Source organism: Pelodiscus sinensis, chromosome 8 (assembly GCF_049634645.1).
Source record: "Pelodiscus sinensis isolate JC-2024 chromosome 8, ASM4963464v1, whole genome shotgun sequence".
Taxonomy (NCBI): Eukaryota; Metazoa; Chordata; order Testudines; family Trionychidae; genus Pelodiscus; species Pelodiscus sinensis.
The window spans coordinates 54,174,970-54,196,653 of NC_134718.1; the positions used below are offsets into that span (position 1 = coordinate 54,174,970).

The window sequence follows — 21,684 nt, forward strand, 5'->3', positions numbered from 1 at the left end:
TGATGTCGACACCCGCGCGTCCAGACTATCGCGCTGAGCCGACAAACAGCTAATCAGCTGTTTGTCGGCTCAGCGCAGCAGCCATGTAAATTTAAATGAAGCGGCGATTATTTAAATCGCCGCTTCATTTTACTATGTCTGGTAGCCTAATCTACATGCCTCTGGCGACAGAGTCATGTAGTCTAGACGTACCCTAAATGAACTAACTCATTTTTGTTAATTAAAATGGGGAAAAAATCACCTGAGATTGGTGAAATTTTGTATCTTCTGTCCTGTTCATAAATGGGCAAATGTTCTTGAACAAAGCAGTTTGCTTTTCAGTTGAGGTACACTCCTGGTAAATTTTATTCTGGAACAAATTTCTGCATCCTTAAATATAGCACTAGGAAGGGCTCCCATACAATTATGTTTAGAAGATGAAAATCCTGTTCTTAAAATAACTGCAAAACCCTTTTTTTTCTTTTTGAGTCCATTTAAAAACAAAATCTCTGCAACATCCTTTTTCTTAGTTGACCATCCAATCAGTTTCAAGATTAACATTTATTTGCTGTGAAAATATTTTTGTGGGTTATCATGTGATATTTAAAAATAATAATCTAGTACTAATGGACTACAAGCAGGCTAAAACATATGACAATCGTCATGCTATAAATCTTCAGCCCAGAGAAAACCCTGCTAAATATGGCTGACTGAAAATATATTGAATCATTTATATGGGCCACCATACTGTAAAGGACCTTACACAGTAGGAATATTGCTATCACCTTGATAGCAGACTTCATATGCAAAGGGAATTCATATGTTCCACTGGTAAATAGTACATGTTGCAAGGTTTGTTCTAAAGTGCAAAGGAAAAAAATCTTAAGTGTTGCTCCAAAAAATACTGTCTTAGATTTTCTTGGTAATGTTTAAAGATTTACAGCTGTTTGTGCAAAAGTGATGTTGAAAGAGGAAGGTGTTCTGTATCCTCTTCTTGTAGCTCACTAAGGCCTTTTGTGAAATGTCACGTCTAGGACCTGAAGGTCATGGCAGCTTGCCATTAAAAATTAGCTTCTATTTCTGTTTCTTTTGTCTGGTGATCTGTCCTGAGAAATCTCTCTGTTGGCTGCATTAATAAGAGAGGGATTAATAAAGATCTAAACATAGATGTAATTGTTTAGTGTATTTATCTCAATCTTCACTGAGTTTATTAAAATGAAAAAGATGGCAATGGTTAAAATAGAACCGAATTAATAACTATGGCCACAAACAACACTGGGCTCTTCAGTTACTAAGTGGCATTCTCTTGGAATTAGAAATAATAAAACTTGCCTAATGCAGTGAGAAATGAAAGGACATCAACCTAATTAATTTCCAAATTTGATCTCTTTGACTAAAATGATCATTATATGTTGGGGAATATTCTATATTATTATTTATTTATTATTTGCATTGTGGTAGTGCCCAGAGCTGTCGATTAAGACTATCTAGCTCTTTCAAAATCAGCATTCAATTGCTTAAGTAAAAACAAAATCACATTATTTTGATATGAGCACATGAAAACTCTGCAGCAACAGTTAACTGATATATTTTGCCTCTGTTTGCAGAAGCAGCCTACAAAAACAGTTACCAGTCATGCATGGTTAGGTGATTACTTTTTTCCATCACGGCTGTTGATGGCATACGTCTTACACAGTTTTCCTGTTGAGTGTGAATAGGATGTTTTTAAAGAACTTCATTAGCCTTAACCATATTGTAAAAAATGGGTCAAATTTTCCTCACTTGAATAGAGTCATTGACTTCAGTAAGACTGTCTTCACAAATATGATCAAAAGGATTTGCCCTGTGCTCCTAAGTGGTCAACAGCAAGCTATCCAAACATAGTTGAAACATGGTTTGCAGCCTTCTTTTTGGTAGCGGCAATTGGTGTTCCAACCATAACCATAGCTGTAAATATTTTCAGACATAATTGTGAGCCATTGCATGGTTAAGCCATCACAAATGCTATCGCAGAGTCATTCACCAGCTACATGCCAGCTGACAGAGCAGATATATACACATGGAGAAATACACAACAGGAGGTCATGTTGGCTTTTGTTCTGCTATATTAAAAATGCATTAAAAATCTCAAGTGAAATGGACAAAATTGGCTTGGAAAGTAATTTTGATGTGGGTTTGTTAAAAGAAAAAGAAGGGGAAATAGAAAAAACTAAGCCTATATTGATATGTCCCTTTAAATGAGGAAGTATTTAATTGCTACATTGCTATGTTTATCACAAAGTGTGAACAATCTATTGCACTATTTATGACTGAGAATCTCAAAGGAACCTAAAAGACAATAAGTACTCATCTCCCACTGAAATTCAATAGGACATGAGTGCCTTATTCCCTTTGTCCAATATGAAAATCCCAGCCCAATATATTATTTACATAATTATTCTCATATGAACATAGTTTAGAAAGGCTACTTTGAATTCTGAATAGGATACTTTTGAATTCTGACTCAACATTACATGCTACTAGCAAAGTAAGGGCCAGCATTTTCAAATATGTGTTCACTTCAGTGAGAACTGCGGCTAACCAGCAGGTATGATATGAAAATAAGTCCATTTATTTAGGTGCCTGGTTATGGATAAAGATGACTGATACTAGGCATCCATTTTTGCAATTTTTTTACCAAGGCAATTCAATTCTAATAGCGTGCTCCTCATATTGATAAAGTCACATTATGTGTTGTTTCTCCTATGTTACCCTGCTCTAAGATCATTAAAAAAATAGAATAGGTGCAAGAACTATCCTCTTGACCTCGTCGGAGCTTACATTCTTAGCTGATGTAAATTTGTTTTGCTTCATTGATTTCAGTGGTGCTACACCACTTTACATCAACTAAGAACCTGGCCTTGACATTTAATTTTAATTTTATCTTTCCTTTAGACTCTTGTAACTTTGCAAACCTCTGAGATAATGGTTGCTTAGAGTCTAGAACTAAACACATGATTCTTAGGCATATTTTATCGGTCAGATAAAGTAATTATTATATGCTTTTATAAAGCAAAGTTCACGTTAGCTAGTTCATTTGGTATAGTCTCTTCTCATAGCACTTTCGCTATATTAACATTTTTGCTGCTGCTGACATTAGCTATCTGTCTGTCCATCCATCAGAAAGCAATCACTTGGCAAGCACTCTGAGAAACCATCTTCCAAAGGTTAACTAACTTATATTGGAAATGTCCGGTCTGTTATTTTTAGTAAATGGACATTGAAAAATGAACCCTATAATTAATTCATGCTAATATGTGTGTGTATAGATATATCAAGGTGTATAATTTTTTAATCATTTCTAAACTAGAAAATGACAGATGGAGAGATCTCAGCAGGAAGTGTCCACTTCAGATTGAGCAGCCTAGCAGCAACATCTGGGACTGTCTGCCTGATAAAAGTGAAGATGGCTCAATATGGCAAAGAGAGGCAGCTAACACATGTTCTGTGACCAACTTGATCAAAGACCTCAGTCTTAGTGACCACAATGGTAACCCATCAGCACCTCCCAGCAAACGCCAATGTAGGTCACTCTCTTTTTCTGATGAAATGTCTAGCTGCCGAACATCATGGAGGCCTTTAGGATCAAAGGTCTGGACTCCTGTAGAAAAGAGACGGTGTTATAGTGGGGGAAGTGTCCAGCGCTACTCAAATGGCATCACCACCATGCAACGGAGTTCAAGTTTTAGCCTACCTTCAAGGTCAAATACTCTTTTCTCATCATATGACCAGTCTGGAGTTAGCAGCAAATTTGGATGTCAGCCGTGCCAAGGCCTGAGGAGGTCAACCACCTATGGACAGGCAGGGGACATCTTGGGTTATGATCACAATTCTGTAGATGTTACCCGGATGGACATCCAGAGGTCCCTCTCCTGTTCACATGATCAGTTTTCCTCCTCGGAATACTGTGCACCCTCAGCAAACAGCACTCCTGCCTCAACACCAGAGCTGGTGAGACGCTCCAACGGGCTGTCCCGAAGCCGGTCGCAGCCATGTGTCCTTAATGACAAGAAGGTAGGAGTAAAACGTCGAAGGCCTGAGGAGATTCAGGAACAAAGACCTTCATTGGACCTTGCCAAGATGACCCAGGTAAGACATGTTTTTTTTCCACTAACATGGGTGGCCCAGACTTTTACAGGAAATAATTGAACATTTCATGTGGACAGAACACAACACTGAACAGGCAGCACCAACACGGGATTATTATTCAGTCAACAGAAGACTGAATTTTAATTGTTTCCATGTGGGCTAAAGTGCATTTTCTTCTGGCTGAAAGTCTGCATTAAATAGATGTGATTGTTATGGAGAAGTTTGTTCTTTTTGTTGAAGCAGAAAACTAATCCCTCTCCAACTGGAGTTTTAGCATTATTCTTTTAAAATCATCCTTTTTTCCCCCATTGCACACTGCGGCCTACAGCACATCTCACCAATATTTCCTCATGGTATGTATTTCCACCAGAAATAATTTTTAAAATAAAATCAAATGCTTAGGGGAGAGAACTCAAAGATCCAGAGCATGCTGGAGGAAATGAGGACAACATTCAGAGTACTCTGCATTAACTTTTATCACAAGTTGAATTTTCTGTGGTAGGGATTGTACTGGCTATTAGTGGCATCTTCAAGCAGTCTTGACTCCTTGTAATTTTCCACTCTGGAGATGTTATCATGTTTTATTTTCAGGTGTAACTGTAACACTAACAGGCAGAACCAAACCTGGGACTTCTAGAGCTTAGCTAAAAGCTAAGCTTGAGCTAAAAGCCAGCTAGTTCTCAGCTCAGGCGGTAGAGGAAACTTAGGGTATGTCTAGACAGCGGGGCTACTTTGGCATACTAGAGGCATCCCAAAATAGCTACCCCACATCTTTTAAATACGCTCGTTATTTCAAAATATTTTTGTAATAACAGGCATGCTGTTTTGGCATCCCTGTAACCCTTTTCCACTAGGATTAAGGGATGTGTCGAAATATTTCAAAATTTGGTTCTGTCAAAATTTGTGTATCTTATTTCGGTTTTAGGGTGCTATGTAGACCACCCTCATTCTCTCTCACTCTCTCTCTTAAATGGTCTAAGTGCCACTACAGAAGACAGTGAACCACATACAGAAGTCCTGTGGCACCTTATAGACTAACTGAAGTGTAGGAGCATAAGCTTTCGTGGGCAAAGACCCACTTCGTCAGATGCATGCATCTGACGAAGTGGGTCTTTGCCCACGAAAGCTTATGCTCCTACACTTCAGTTAGTCTATAAGGTGCCACAGGACTCCTCGTCGCTACATACAGAAGGTGTGTGGGTTACACAACTATAGGATAAAGCTTTCTTCCTCAATCTGCAGTATGAATCCACCGTGCAGATAAGAGATTTGAAGTGTCTATCTGAGAAGATTTTGCTCTATTTCCCAGAACCTTGAAGACCCAATTACATGATAATGGCCTTTAAAAATGTGTGAGAAAGAATCAAAATGAAAGGATACATCAAAGAGCAGCACAGAAAGGAATTGCATTTTGCACATAGAAAGTTTTCCATAACCACAGTTTTATGATTAAGGTTTCTAATGTCAATAAACTGTGTGATAACATCAGCTTTGTATGGTACAGAGATAAATTTGGGTCTAAAGATCCTGTGGCTCTTTTTGCAAAAGTGAGGTATTAACCATGTTGTCCTGGCCAAATTCCATTTTTTTTCTAATACATTTTGCCTGCCAAAAATTTTCCCTGAAGTTTCAGCTGGAGACAGTTGTCTCCTTCACTTTCTGTGGTGTAATGTTGCTGCTAAAACACCTGTTGCATTTCAACCCAGAAGTGAATGTATTTCAGTAGTACAGTACATAATGAAGTTTAGTTTATTGTTAATAATAAAACTAGTGACATCTTCTAAGCATGTACTGTTAAGAAATAGAGTTGCAAATTTCCTTTCCTTCTGATGTTGTAAACATATTTTTTCTTTTAGAACAATGTGATATTTTATGCTATTTTATTCTTATATGGTTCAGTGATTGCTTGAATGAGTGACTCCTCTTGTGACTCCTCTTCCAGGGAATGAGTCACAAGACCCTTAAATGATAAAAAAGGGTCAGAAAACAGCATTCTTGAGTGATGCACTGTGATCTCCATTTGATAATCTCTGTCAGGTACAATTAACACACTTAGCTTATTTATTAGTTAGTAAGCTGGATAGGTAGTAAAAACGACTTACATGTATTGTTATATTTTATTAGCTACAAGTTGAAATAACACAACTGACATCACTGAAGGCCTTTTTATTTTCTTGCATTGGTAGCAACATTTAAAAATATATAGTTCTGTGTACTTGTGCCTTTATATGTAGGTTACTTCATATGCTCTAGGCATCTACAAGCAAGTGGTGGTAGAGGTAGTGGCAGTAGGAGGGCAAAGGGGCATAGATACTTAAAAAAAATACTGAACTTGGCAGGGAAATATTTTTACATATCTGGTATTTTCTGTTTTTTTAACCGGACAGAAGCCGCAAATACCGGACTGTCCCGGCTAATACCTAAAGGGGCACTTAAAACACTTCTGATGATGGCTCAGTGCTCATCCACAAGTCCCTAAGTACATTAAACATACCTAAAAGTGGGCAGCAGGAGATTTCTTATCCACTCAGGGGCAAGGAGTCTTGGGAGAAATGCATTCTGTGTGATTTGGAATAGTTCTGGGGATTTATGATTTCAGAGAGTTTGCCGTGTTAGTCTATTTCAGCAGAAACAACAAGGAGTCCAGTGGCACTTTAAAGACTAAACAAATTTATCTGGAGATTTATGTTGCTCAGAAGACACAGGCCTGGTCTGTACAACCTTTGCATTGGGGAGCACTTATTCACACAAGTACTAGTCTCATTGACTTCAGCATGAGTGCACCCCGCTAAGGAACGAGATTCTGGCAGTCAGCTGCTTCCACGGTGGTTCTTGAGCCCCACCTGTCACACTCAGGCTGGGGCCTGCTCAGGAATTTAAATGTGACCCCTTTTGGAGGGGCTCATTCTGTGCCACCACCCAGGAGCTCACTCTCTCCCCTCCCCACCAGGTCCTGGGAAGAGCTCACTGTCCTGCCGCTGCCCGGGCCCTGGCAGGAGCTTACTCTTTCCTCTGCTGTGGCAGGAGCTTGCTCTTCTCTCCTCTCCTCCAGCTGCGCCTTCCCCTCTCCCAACCCCAGTGGGCACTTACCCTTGCCCAACCCTACACCGTGGCCCCAGGGTGGAAGAAGTTCTATGCCCCTGATGATTACTTGGGGGTGGCTTGCTTGCCCCCCATGCACCCTCTGCTCTCGGGCAGTGGTGCTAACGGCTGTTTGAGAGGCAGCAGTGCACGCCACACTGAGGAAACCCTTTATGTTACATGCAGAGAATCCTGGGCTGATGGCAGAACACCTTTGTTGGGGTGCAGACAGTGCCTTGTGAGCTGGCGCAGACAGGGAGTACCATGCCATGACCAGAGGCCTTAAAGGCAAAGGAAGAATGTTCAGGGGACTTGAGAGCACATTCTCCAGACCAGCTGAGTAACCACAGCACAGAAGATGGAGCCCACATTAGGAAAAATCCATTTAGCAGTTTCCTTTTACTTAATCCCTTTGTGCCACATAGCAGAATAAACTCTGCTTCTTTCAACTTTTCAGCCCAAGTGCTTCTATTTCTGAGTGCTTCTATTTCCTTAGTTCAAGTTAACTGTTACACCTCATTCCCCAAAACGTTTGGATTTCTGATGTGTAAAACAAAATGCAGGTAGTAGTGAAAAAGAAAAGTAATGAAATGTAACACTACACCCCTGGCTGTGCAGCTAGAGCACAATTTCTACACGCTAAAGGTTTCTTTCTTCTGACTTTGGTTCCCAGGATGGACCCAAGCTGAAAGGGTTCCAGTGTGTCTGATAGTAACCAATACTGAAAAGTGAAGGGTTCCTGCAGCCTGCAGAGCTCTGCAGGTTCCTGCTATGTAGGACTATGCTGCACAGTACAAATCTTTTGCAGAAATGGGTAACTGCGTCTTTCTGACCACATGGCCCCCTCCTCTTCCACCATGTGTTGTTTCTTGTGTGACCTTCCTCTCTGGATGGAATGAACTAAGTAAATTAATCCCAAATAATTATCAAAGTAATGGAAAGCCCAACATTTTTGAAATGATACAAGGAAGAAATGTAGCCTCTATGTAATTGGAATTAGAGCCACTCTATTTCACAGCAGAAAAGCAGTGGAAGTAATCGGTCAGATTCCTCTAATTCACATACAAGGTAGTTTCATTTAGAGTTCACAAGCAACTCCTTGTTATAAAAATACCTTATGAAATGGCTTTGACCTATTGCTTTCTGAGTTTAGCTGCAGGACCCTGAAAAATGACACAATATGCTCTACAGTAGGGCAGGGCTTAAACCAATCATTTATTTATAGCATCAGATTTTTGCAGCTCCAGAAGCATGATCTGTATTTTTTTTTTCTGTGCTGCCCTGCCACCACACACTGGTGACTGTATTTTTCTCCGGCACCATTAGTAATATATTCATTGAGAAAAAGGTCACACAGGACTGTGCTTAGGCTTTCAAAATTGTTATGATAATGCAGGGATGCCCACTGAAAGAGGACAGGGAAGGATACTCCTGTGGATAAGGTGCTGCGCTTTGTCGGGAGAAATTCTCTTTCCAGTTCTGGCAGTCTGTGTGTGACCACAGGCAAACCACTTCACCTTTCTTGGCTCGTGTTTCCTCGAAGGGAGACTGTGCAATCAAATTCAGCACTTTTTGGAAAGCACAGTGAGATTCTTAGGGAAAAAAAATTAGAGATGCAAAGTATATTGTGTAAGAAAAAAATCTGCACCACAAAAAGTCCTGTGTTAGGCTTGTTTTTGCATTCTGTCTTGTTTGTCCCTAGGTAACTTGGCATGCGGCATTTTCACAGCATTCCACTCTTGATCTGTTCCATGCGAGATAGGTTCTGTGGTACTCTTCACAGATGATAAAATGGATATGCACACAAACCTTAGTGTTGCATGCATACCTGGGTTGGGCTTGCAAATCTATCTGATAACATTGTGCTTGTTTTATCCAATGACTTATGTATGCTAAATTGGGAATGCCCAAAATGCCCCATCAGCAACCTCAAAGGGAGTGGAGGAGTCTGGTAGGAGGTGCTCGGGACCTTTCAGAATCAGACCAAAATGGAGAGACAAAATGAGATGCCTAATCATTCCATATGCCTTTCTGTTACAACCGTGTTTGTTGCAAGAACAGCTGTTGAATTAATAGAATGAATAAAATAAATGTGAATATTTTATAATTTATTCTGAGTCTGCACAGTAGCTTCTAAACACTTCTCCATCTTGAACAGGATTTTGGACATTGTGTGAAGAGCAGAAAATGATCTGTACAAATCCTGGGGAAAGGAGAGTTGCAGGGATGTAAGGGAGTCACAGAAAGAGAGGGGGTAAGAATTATGCAGACCCTGACCACTAGTAACTATCACTAGTTTGCTGTTTCTGCCCATTGGACATCATAGGAGAACCTCGGATCAGTCCGAGCCATATTTGGTAGTTGAAAAACTCACTGCAGTTTTCTCGCTGTAATGGTCCTGGGCTATTTTTGTTTGCTTGAGTCTGTGTGCATTGAAAGGACGTGTTGTATTCTTTCTGAATATCAGGATGAGAGAGAGTAGAAAATGAAAGTGTAGCTGCCCAAACCTACACAGTGAGCTCCGGAATAGCTGCTTGGCTAAACTGTAAATATCATGTTAGTAATTGTCGATGGAGTCTGTGTCAGCTAAATAGGGGCGTGCTGTAAAAGCAGGAAAGTAGAGAATAAGTCATCTGTCTTGGCTCATCATTTTTGTATTAATCTGTGGTTAGACTGTTAGGAAAATTAAGAGAGCCATTGAGCTGCGGGTCTCTGTGTGTGCTGTGCAGTTTGCTGAGGCTTTATGAATTACCCTGCCATAAGCTGTCGGTGCTGTTACCTCATAATCTTCCTAAGGTCATGGCGATTGTGAGCTCTGCAGCTTCAATCGCCCATTAACAAAAATAATGAGTTTATCTTGGAAAACACCAATGAATCATTTTTTTCCAAAAGCTCCTTGCAATTTTCTTCTCTTTAATTGTTAGCCATTTGCAACTAAATATTCCTAAAAGGGAAAAGTCACTGATAAAGGGAAAAGCAGTATGGCAGATTACACGGTGTCTTCCATACACAGGGCAAAGAAAGAAATCCTCTTCCTGTGCTTTCTAGGCAAGTATTAAAATGGAGCCCTCACTAGGGTAGCCACCCCTGCAAGACTGTCCTGGAGTCTCCGGGAATTAAAGATTAATCTTTAATTAAAGATTATGTCATCTAATGAAACTTCCAGGAATATGTCCAACAAAAGTTGGCAACCCTAAGCTCCACCCTTAATACACAAGTGGTCTGAAGACTTAAGACATTTGGGAAGTTGCTATGGGGAAAGGAGACTTAGTGCCTGGCTTAATGAAGCCCATGGGCATTCTTTTCTTGGCTCAGCTCATGCACAAATGCTCAAGCAATGGCTGGAGAGTGCAGGCCCTGGTTCTCAGAAAAAAAAAGCAGGGAACTCCATCCTGGAAGGGAGAGAATGGTCTTGTGGTTTCAATGCTTGGCAGAGGGGCGAGAGGACTGGTTTCCAGACTCAGATTTGTTGCAAACTTCATATGTGACCTTGGGCGAATTACTGAATTATTCTGTGACTCACTCCTCCGTGCGCAAAACAAGTATAATGTTTCCTACCTCACAAGGTATTGTGAGACATCCATGAGCATTTGCGAGATGTGGCCAGTGATGAAGGCTAGTGAAGATGATAAATCGCTATTTGAGAGTCACAGGAGGGATGTGGTGGAGAAAGGGGGACTCCACACACAGTTACTACTGGGCTGAGTTTATAGGCCAAACTGTTGCTTTCCTATCGCATTGCTGGTGATACAAGGCCAGTTTATTTACTTGTAAATATTTCACTCTTCAAGCTTTTGGGAATAGATCTGGGAGGAGGAACACAGACCGTGAAAGTCTGTTTTTGTGGCTTTTCTTCCAGTCGATCCACCCCATTAGCTGATACCCTGTAATACAAATGCCTCTTAGTTTTTAAATTAGTGCCTCATAGGTATTTAGAAAAGGCAGCCGTTAATACAGATCATTTATCTCAAACCTTCCAGTCAGCTCCTGTTACTCTAGAGAGATCTCTCTCAGCTGCCTGAATCTCTGCAGGCATGGCTAAAGGCTTCCAACTTGGCTCTGTTGTTTCTCTCAGGGTTTAAACTACTTCATTTTTTTGAACCTGAAGCTAGGATTGTAAACTGGATCCTTTAAGCCAGTTCTTCAGGTTTCTTTCAGTTTTAGCAAAGCACAAACTACAAACAAGAAGGACCTTGGCTGTCAAATCTACCAGTTTCTCCAACATTTGGTGGCTGTCTCTCATCTTTTTGATGTAGAAAGGACTTCTACTTCCACTACTGGACCCTGTAGATGATGTGTGATACTCCCATTGAAGGCTGACAACACAGTTTGGATATGGACTGATACTACTGCAGCAAAAACCTTTACTGTTTATGCTAAGCAAAACTTCCACTGACACCCAAAATTTCACTGTAGGTCTCTTTGATGGAAGTAGTAGTAGGCTGCTATTCTGTCAGTCAGCTGATACATAGCAGACAGTGCACAATGGTGATAGAGATGCAGCCGTGTTAGTCTGGTCTAGCTGAAACAAAAGACAGGACTATGCAGCACTTTAAAGACTAACAAGATCGTTTATTAGGTGTTGAGCTTTCGTGGGCCAGACAATCAAAAAAGTGAACACATATAAAATTGACAAATCAGATTTTAGAACAGAGGGAGGGGTGAAGGGGGAACGTTAGTGTGTCTGTGAGGTAATGATATCAGGGGTAATAATTGGGGAAGCTATCTTTGTAATGTATCTCACCCATTACAAAGATAGCTTCCCCAATTATCACCCCTGATATCATTACCTCACAGACACTAACCTTCCCTCCTCAGCCCTCCTCTGTTCTAAAATCTGATTTGTCAATTTTATATGTGTTCACTTTTTTTTGATTGTATCACTTTGGTATATATGGTCGTGCCAATTTTCTTCCGCAAATTGATCTGGCCCACGAAAGCTCATCACCTAATAAACCATCTTGTTAGCTTTTAAAGTGCTGCATAGTCCTGTCTTTTGTTTCAGTGAACAATGGGTTACAAATGCACATCTTGTTTCCTGATTCAGTATTAACAGGAATGGATGGATCATCAAAGCTACGCCATTTTGAAAAAGTGAGAAAATAGATCAGCATAAATCAATTCTGTGTGGCATTCACAGTGATCGCACTAGGGGTACGTCTACACAGCACACTTATTTCAAAATAAGCTATTTCAGAACTTGTTTTCCAAAATAGTTTATTTCAAAATTGCACATCTACACTATACTACACTACAGGGAAGCCTCAAAATTAGTCAGAGGAAGGACTAATGGAATTAGAGATCCAGGAAGCACAGGGGAGTAATTACTTTGAATGGCCCTGGGGAGAAGCTATTTCAAAATAAGCCAGCCATTATTTCAAAATTATTTCCAAATAACTGTGCTGTGTAGATGCACCCTAACAGAATTGCTCTTCCATATGAAACCATATGTGGGGCAGCAACTCCAGTACTCAGGCTCCATAGTGCCATGAGTGGTTCTCAACCTTTCCAGAATAGTATACCCCTTACAGGAGGCTAATTTGTCTTGTGTACCCAAGTTTCACCTCACTTAAAAACTACTTGCTTATAAAATCAGATATACAAACATGTCACAGCACATTTTTTCAGTAAATATGCTTATGTTATAATTTTTATCATATCATCATAAAATAAGTCAACGGGAATATAAATATTCTACATACATTTCAGTGTATAGTATATAGAGCAATATAAACAAGTCATTGTCTATATGAAACTTCAGTTTGTACTGGCTTTGCTAGTGACTTTTATGTAGCCTGTTATCTAGAAGAGTTGATGTAACCCCTGGAGGACCTCTATATACCCTAGAGGGTGAGAGTCACTGGTATAGTGCACGTTTTACGGGGGGCCTCCAAAGCAGTTACAGGAAGTCTTTGAGGCTACATCTACACTACAGAGTTTTTCCGGGATACTAGAGATATCCCAGAAAAACTCTGCCACAGCCAGGGAATGTGTCTGCTCTTTCAATTTTTTTTTTCCAGAAGAGCTGATGTACTCTTTTGGAAGCCCCATGAAACGAGGTAGAAGGGCTCTTCCAAAAGAGGAGGTTTTTCCAAAATTTGGCCCAGTGTAGATTGGCCAAATTTTGGAAAAACCTCTCCTGAAAAAGGTGTAGTGTAGATATATCCTAAAGGACAGTCCAGCAGCCACAAGGGAGCACTAAGGCATGATCTACACTAGGGGCTAAGTTTGAATTAAGATACACAATTTTAGCTATGCTAATTGCGTAGCTTGAGTCAAAGTATCTCAACTCGAATTTTGGTGCCATTCACACTGTAGGAAGTCGAAGGGAACACACTCTTCCTTCAGCTTCCCTTACTGTTTGCAGAAGCAGGACTGCTGGCATCAACAGGAGTGCCCTCACAGTTCGAGTTAACGTGTCTTCACTAGATCCACTAATTCAAACTCCAGAAGATTGACTGCAGCTGCTTCGATATTATCTGTAGTGTAGACATGGCCTAAGAGTTATTTGCAAATCATCCTCACTTAGCTTATATAACTTAAGACGAGTTAGAATGTCCCATCTAGAATATTAACTTAGAGCCACTGCTGCTTTGAAGGACATTCCTCCAGTCTGACCTGTTCAGAATAATGGAAGATGCCAAATGGAGGTTAGTGATTTGAGGCAGCACAGAGGAAAATCTGTGATTCCTGCAGGGATGCCCTGCCTTGTGCCACTATATGGAGATAAAGAAAGAAAAGCTGTAATGCTTTTCTAGCACCGAAAGGCTTCCAGATTAAAAATGTATGTGGGTGGAACCCTGGATCTATGCTAGTTTAGGTATTTTAAACTTCCAGCCAATTTAACTCTTTTACTTCCTACTGACGTTTGTCTGTTTTGTTTTTTGTTTTGGGGTTTGGAGGGATTTTTTTGTCCTTGCAGCTGCAGCAGCGAGCATTGCCAGAATTTTCCTTTGTCATTTTCTGTTTTGCAGCATGGCTCTGACCCCTGACATCATACAGTCTGGGACACTAAAGGCACAGTAGCACAAGAGCTCAGTTTGTTACAGTATCGCACTTGGCAATTAAGCGTAGGCTGTGGAACTGATGGCATCATCAGAAGGGAACGAGCCTCTCGGCGCTAATAAAATTACACTACTTCATCTGACAGCATTGTGAAACAGATCAGGGAAAGGAGCTTTACTGTCTGGGCTAGGTGGAGACGTGGCACAGCACTTTAGGAAGGGGCGGGGCCATGGGTGGAAGGGGCGGGGTCTTGGTCAGAAGGGGATGAGGCTGGGGCTAGCCTTCCTCCTGCCAGCCTTTCAGCTCCTGCCAGAGTGCGTCACTCAGGGCTCTGACGTGCACCACCCATGTCTCTGGCAACGATTTAAAGTAGCAGTGGTCAGGAGTCCCAGGCCCTTTGGAATCACTGGGGCCCAGGGCAGTTTCCCCCCAACCACACACCCCTCCCCCATTAGTGAGTCCTCTGTTTGTAGTTTCACTGTTGGTCCTGAATAATATAAGCGCATGGGGACAAAATGGTATTCCTAGCAGGCAGCCACATTTTTAAAGGCTACTTCAGACTGATCTCTGAGCCCAACCCAAATCCTCAATATCCAACTCTGGAGGCATTCCTGGTCTGAATTTCTATGTTTGTAAAGTCCCAGCTGTCTGGATCTGATCTGCAGGGATGTTTGAAATCCAGATTGAGGTTTTGTGGCTCAAGCCCTTCTGTCATTTCAGAGTTTGTCTCAGAATCTCTTTCTACTGTCAGCTTTATCTATGGATTCCACTTAGTGCAATAAAGTTAAGAGAGAGATTCTTTGCTTAGTAAAAACTACACGCTCTGTACCTTTGCTAGAAATGAGTAACAGCAGAAAAAAACTCTGTTGTAGGTTTGGAGGTATAGTGTTAGGATGTCAGTGTTAATTTTGATAGAGATGCAGCCGTGTTAGTCTGGTTAGTCTGATCTAGCTGAAAACTACTACTTAATAAACCATCTTGTTAGTCTTTAAAGTGCTGCATAGTCCTGTCTTTTGTTTCAGTGTTAATTTTGTTTGTTCAGATGTCAGGCACCATTGTCACTGCTTCTCTAATATGCTCTATTTTTAAAGTGTCCTTTCTCCCCAAGAAAGATTTGAAGCTGAAATGACCTACAGAGTTTATTCATAGTGTCCAATTTTTTCTGGTATGACCAGTTTAAATCTACCAATGTTATGAGGTGCTCCTGATATGTTGAGCCTGCCTGTGCCAGTCAATTAGGTACAGGTACTATTGTTTGTAAAGAGCTGCATATGAGCTTCTTTTTATAGTACGCAACAAGTAGTGTTAATTGGTCTTACAGAGCTAGGAATATTGCATATTCTTGAGACTCATTGGCCAGCTCCTTACGTAATAATAGATATATGGTGACCTCTCTTTTCTAGAGCACAGCCAAAGAAAGCTGATAAAGTGAACAGACCACCCTAGAAATAGCCCACTAATATCTCAATAGTCCTTTGTAAGGGCTGAGGTCTTAAATTGTACCATGATCTTTAATTCTAATTAACTACTCCTTCTCACACACTTGTTCTTATTCCTCTTTTTCCCTGCCCATTCCCCTCATCTAAAATGCATACTGAATCTTGTTTAAGGCAAAACCAGTTCTCTTGACATTTTTATATTGGGTTGGAAGCCAGAGAGACCAAATATTTACAGAACTACAAACTTGATTTGACTGCATTCACAGTGAGTGTTAATGGCTTATCTTTGACAAAAGTTGAATAATTCTGTGTTTGAAGGGTAGATGCAGCAATGCTCTTGGCTGCTTTAAAAACAGTAGAAAAATAACTGAACACAAAATGTACCTCCAGCACAGTAAGCGCCAGATTAATTTACAGACAAGAGTTATAAGACTGCTAGACATTGAAGGTTTTAACAATACCAGCCACTTTAATTGGTTGGTTACAAACAAGAACTAAACACTAAAGTTTCGAAAGACTTTTCAGATAGTGTAACAAACCCTCACAGTATGACTATAAATCCCCAATTCAGTGCCATGAAATTTGTTGGGATTGGATCATTCCCTAAATCCTCCTCTTGGTCAGAGGGAAAAATTAGTCCAGTTGGATTCTGGAAGAAGTTCCTGACCCCAGCTCCCCACATTGTGACCTGGTAAAGTATTAAACATGGAGGTACATTCGTAACAGTTTATACCTCCCCAGATACATACAGTCATTGATGAAGACACATTTCCAGATTAGGTGGACAACAGTTCTGTCTGAGTTTGGCACTTACTATGGTAAGTTCCTTCAAAAATGTATCATGTAAACTATGGCCATTGTGCTACACATGACTCTCTTTTCAAAGGATCATTATATGCACCTTGGAAACTTGTGGTCACTTTCCAAGCTAATGATGAGATGCAAGATATCTGAAGATAGCAGCACACTAAACCTCATGGGGACAGTAAGTTTTGTAGTATTCTGCAGTGATGCCTGTTGGACACAATGATAATTGTACTCTTGGGGCATACTGTCCCATTTGGGAGAAAATGAATAAAATAAAATACATTTATCTTCATCCTGGTTTGTGTGTTGTGCACAGCTGTCAATTTAAAGGCCTTCCAAATGAAGGAACTATATAAGCAGGCAGCTGCGTCAGTTCACCACGACGTGTAATACAAGGTTGCCTAGGGAAGGAGCATCAAACCTGACAACACAGCAGAAAACGGAGTGGCATTTTAAAAGTCCTCATAGAATGAGTGGATGTGAACATAAAGAGGAAGACTGCCCCATATAAGTGCTGACTGCTTGCTGGACAGCCAGAGTATGCTGATGAGTTAGAAAGGTGATCTGCTCTAGTTGCGGGGGTGTTATTGGCTCACAGCATTTGAGTGGTGGCCATCATCTGAGCCAAATGGGAGCTGCTGCCCAAAGACCAAGAAATTGTACTGTTGCCCAAAGCCCAAGATGGAAATACACCTTTTACTTGCTGTAGTGAAAAGGTGAGTGCTGTTCTTCACTCCTGCTGGGACCCAGCTATTCCTCCTCCTCTTTTCCTAGGACCTGGCTCCTTCTCCTTTAGTTGCCTGGTAGGAATTTGCCATTGCGTCTCTTGCAGCACACATATGCCAAGCAGCACTGAAACAGCACACAGCAGCTCATGTTACATTGCAATACAAATTCCACTGGATAAAGGTGTATGATCAACAAAGCCCACAAGAAAAGGAGACCAACGTTTTGGGATTTTTATACGTATCCATGAGATTCACTGTCAGCAGCCGGACCAGCAGAAGTGGGGCTGAAAGAAGGACTTTTCACATGTGGATCGGGTAGGTGAGCAGATGAGCTCAGGGAGGTCTTAACAGGCACAGAAGGAGGCATGGAAGCCTTCTGTCTGAGAACTGAGAGAAGCTAACAAGCAAGTGGAAAGGGGGTGCAAAGAGGAATATGCAGGGGTGAAGTGTAGCTTGATAAGGAGAGGATAAACAGAGAGAGGTCGTTATATAGTACTTTGAAACTGTAAGCTTCAGAGGGGTAGCCAAGTTAGTCTGTAATAGGAAAAACTTAAAAAAACCAAATAGTCTAGTAGCACCTTGAAACTGGAGACATGGCACTTGAATCCAATACAACAGAGGATGAGGAGCCGGGGGGGGGGGGGGGGGACTGCAAAGAAGTGAGTTACATGACCAAACCAACATCTAAGAAAGATTGCTTTTGTGGCCATGTTTTGTACGGACGGAATGGTTGTAGCATGTGTGTTTGGAAGGATGTTGCAGTAGTAAGGAAGATATAATGGAGACCCGATCAAAAGACTTGTCTCTGGGGATGGAAAGAAAAGGGTGAAGATGCTGAGGAAGAAAAGGAAGCAGGATTTGGGTATAGCCTGGGTATGTGGAGCAAGGCAAAGGGAGGAATTGAAATTAACCCCTAGATTGCAGGCCTGAATAATCAATCACTGGAGCAATTCACCAAGGGCCATGATAGATTCTGTCTGTCACGGCTCAATCCCCCCAACCAGACACTCTGTGTGTAGAGATGGGGGGGCCGGCTAATTTAGAATAGCCATTGCAAAAGCCTGTCTCTGTGATTCTCAGAGACAAATTTATTTAATCTTAGTCTCCCTGAGATCCAAAAAGAAAAAACAAGATTGGTTCCTCACTGCCATAATCCAGTGATTACAGGAAAATCAGGGAAGAGATCACTTGGAAAATCCCCTGCCTAAGGAAAAACTCTCCCCCCGTCCAATCTTCATTTTGCTTGGAGTTGGGAAAACAGGGAATCCACAGATAACAATAGACTCTGCTCTTGTAACTAGACACTTAATCCCAAGGACACAACAATCAACCAATAGGGTTGCCAGGTGTCCGGTATTGCCCGGACAGTCCGGTATTGCCCGGACAGTCCGGTATGTTTGCCTCCCGTCTGGTAAAAAAAATCAGAAAATACTGGACACCTGGCAACCCTACCACACACTCAGCAACTGGGCCCTAGGTCCTCAGCTCCCACTTTACCTGGTTCTGCAGGGAAGCTACGTTCTGGCTCCATGAAGAAAACCAAATGGCCGCCAGCAAAAAGCCTAAAGAACTGAAGCCTTCCCTGGGTCTTAGCGCTCAACTTCTCCCTTCTCTTGCTATCCCTATTCTGACTCTGCAGGCACTTAAAGCTGTTTTAATGCTGTTTTATTTTTTATTTTGCTTAATAACTTCCTTTTTTTCCCCCAACAACCTTGGTTTCCCCCCTTTTTTCCCCTCCACAGAATTTTTTCTCTTGTGTTTTTTTTTGGGGGGAGGAGGTGTTTGGTATTTTTGAATAAACTGTCTGGCATCCCTATCAACCAATACCAGTTAATTAGAATAAAAAGAAAACTCTTTTATTAGCAAAACAAAACTGTTGCAAGCATAGGAAGTTGGCTAGATGGTAAATAGCCACAATTTGATAAAAACTCAGGGAAAGTCCCTAAGCTGTAATCCGTAGCTATAGAAGAGAAAAATAATTAGTCAGCTCAGACATGATTTCCAAACCCCCAAACAAGGAAAACAATAAACTCTGATGGACTAGCTAAACTTTTCCCAACTTATACATTTCAAGAATTCCATTCTTGGAGAGAGGAAGCGTCTTCCATCACCCTAAATACTTGGGAGAAACTGCTCTGATCTCAAACAAAGAAGAGAGAGAGAGAGAAAACCCCCTCTTTTCCAGTTTGAATTTCCTACCTGTATTGTTATTGGCTGATTGTCCGAATCCCCCCCCCTCCCCCCAGCCAAGACCGTTGCTAGTTACCTGAGTTAACCCCTTAGTCACCGGGTGCAGGTCAGCACTCCTTCTGATCATGACAACCTCTTAAAATCTTTGTCAGATACCACTATCTGAAAGTCATGTTCTAGTTTAACCCCCACTCTCCTTTTTGCAGGTGCAGTGCAGGAATTACTGGATGAACATCTATGGCTTGTGTTGTGCAAGAGTCATACTAGATGTTCACAGCATTGATTTCTGGCCTTAACATCTCCGCCTCAGTGACTGGGGGCTGGACTGGGTGTTAGCAGTGATAATGACTTGAGCCTGATTGTTCTCCTAATCTAAAATATTCAACAATAATTTTAAGATTTTGCAAAGTTTGTTCCTTGAGCAAATAGGGGTGAAACTGCACATAACAGGCATGTTGAAAAAGGCTTGTTGCTAGCAGGGTTTCAGCAGGGGCTCACTGATCAGCATGGACAGGGGATTCGTTTTTTCTAAGAAACAGGAGCCTGGTATAAAAAAGCCTTAACTAACATGGTTGTCAAAACTATTCCCACCTCCATCTCAGGGAAGCCATGCTATAAGCCAGTCAGGAAACACCCATGTGTAAAGCACTGTGTGTGCTTTATACTAGGACTATCTATTATTCACATACCGCCCAATACATGCTCATCATCGTTGTCTGGAGCCTGCCATGTCATGGTACCTAAACCAAGGAGACCTGTGCTTGGAAGTGACTTTGGGACATTTGTTGCCAGCACTGGTGGAGAAAGGCCATCTGTGTAGCACCAGTTAGCCCTCTGGTCTCTTAGATAAGGGAGAGTATTTTCTGATCATGCTGCTTTATCAGCTATGCTTTGCATGGCATGAGTGTGCAATACTCTTGTATAGAGTTACGTGCTTTGCCCTCTATCTTTGCTTTATAGTGGCAACTGCCTTCAGGATGATGAGGACTAAGGAAATTTGGTAGCCCCAGAATGACAGGATATTTGGTGATGCTTCAGTATTTGGGAGGGAGATTTCATAACAGTAAAATTACAACCCTTTTATTTTTTGTTAAGGGAGGAAAGTTTTGTAATGGTATCAGAACTCAGCATCCTCTTGTCATGTCTTGGCATTACAGCCCCTGCCTTGAGGCCACTTTGTCCTACAGTTGAAGGAAATAAAGGGCAATTACATTACAAATAAGGGACAAAGCTTCTTTTTAAGATCATTACCCTCACTTTTATTTTGTATCAGTGTATGAAAATTAGCAGGGTTGTTTTTTAAAACAATTTTTATCTGATCCAATGCTTTGTAAGAGCTTTTTCTTTGACACAAGTTGTAGGATATTAGGCACTAACGACTGTCCCCTAAGTAACATATTGAACATAACCATTTCCTTAACAGTTGGTTTTCCAGGAACATGGATTTGATTGTTTTTGGAAGAGTGAAAGAAATTTCAGCTGGGGGGAAGGGGGTTGCTTGTCTGTGTCAAAGATGAAATTACCATCCAAATTCTAAATCCAGGCATAAGCTTTCTATTCTTCTAAAGAGGAACGGGAAACTTCTTCTCACTCATGAGGGGTCTCCCAGGACAAGCTTTCAATGGTTTTGTTTTCCATCCTTGGTTAGGCAAGATGGAAACGTTTTTTGACCCAAAACTTTCAAAAGACTCCTCTGAGGATAATATAGATTGATTCTAAAACACTACTCTAAAAGCGACTTTATTTACTTATGTATTGCTTCATAGCATGTCCTGAAATAACAGTGCTTCAGGAGTGATACTTTCCTTTAAAATTTAAAGTTTAAAAGAAGGATCCACTTCCAGACTAGTTTTCAGATTTTGTTACTATAAGGGCAAAGCAACAATCTGAAATTGCCTAGGAGAACACAGAACTAGCCTTTCATATTGGAGAGTAGCTCCTAGTTTCCCTAAAAATCCAACATCCAATTTAGAAATAAAATGTAGAGTTTTTTAGATTAATTGTGTATGAATGAGTGAAGAAATGTATAAATTATCCTAATATGTTTATGAACCTTGTTAGCACAACTCAGCTGACAAATACTATGCCCAACAGTTACTCAATTGATAACTCTAGAAAAAATATGCAGAGTCAGGGATCAATTAATTTATTCTATAAGGTTGTTGTCCAGTAATTCTGCTTGTGGCATAAGAGCCAGAGGTGAACATTGCTGCAAAAATTATTTTCATAGCCCGTTCCTTTGACTCCAGTCTTTGCATCTTTCCACTAACTCTCCATTTTTTATTGCATCAAAAACAGGCTTCTTTTCTACACTTTCAAGGCACCTC

The 21,684-nt window shown here is 41.0% G+C and overlaps 1 protein-coding gene across 4 annotated transcripts in view; it reads left to right on the top strand.

Annotated features, from left to right (window-relative positions):
- The window catches only part of FAM53B (family with sequence similarity 53 member B), a 155,331-nt gene that overhangs the window by 66,519 nt on the left and 67,128 nt on the right, over positions 1–21,684 (top strand). For all 4 annotated transcript variants that reach the window (XM_075935296.1, XM_075935295.1, XM_075935298.1 and 1 more), the window contains one exon: positions 3,329–4,107. In XM_075935296.1, coding sequence (XP_075791411.1) covers positions 3,329–4,107 — 779 coding nt within the window. The remainder of the gene's footprint in view (positions 1–3,328; positions 4,108–21,684) is intronic.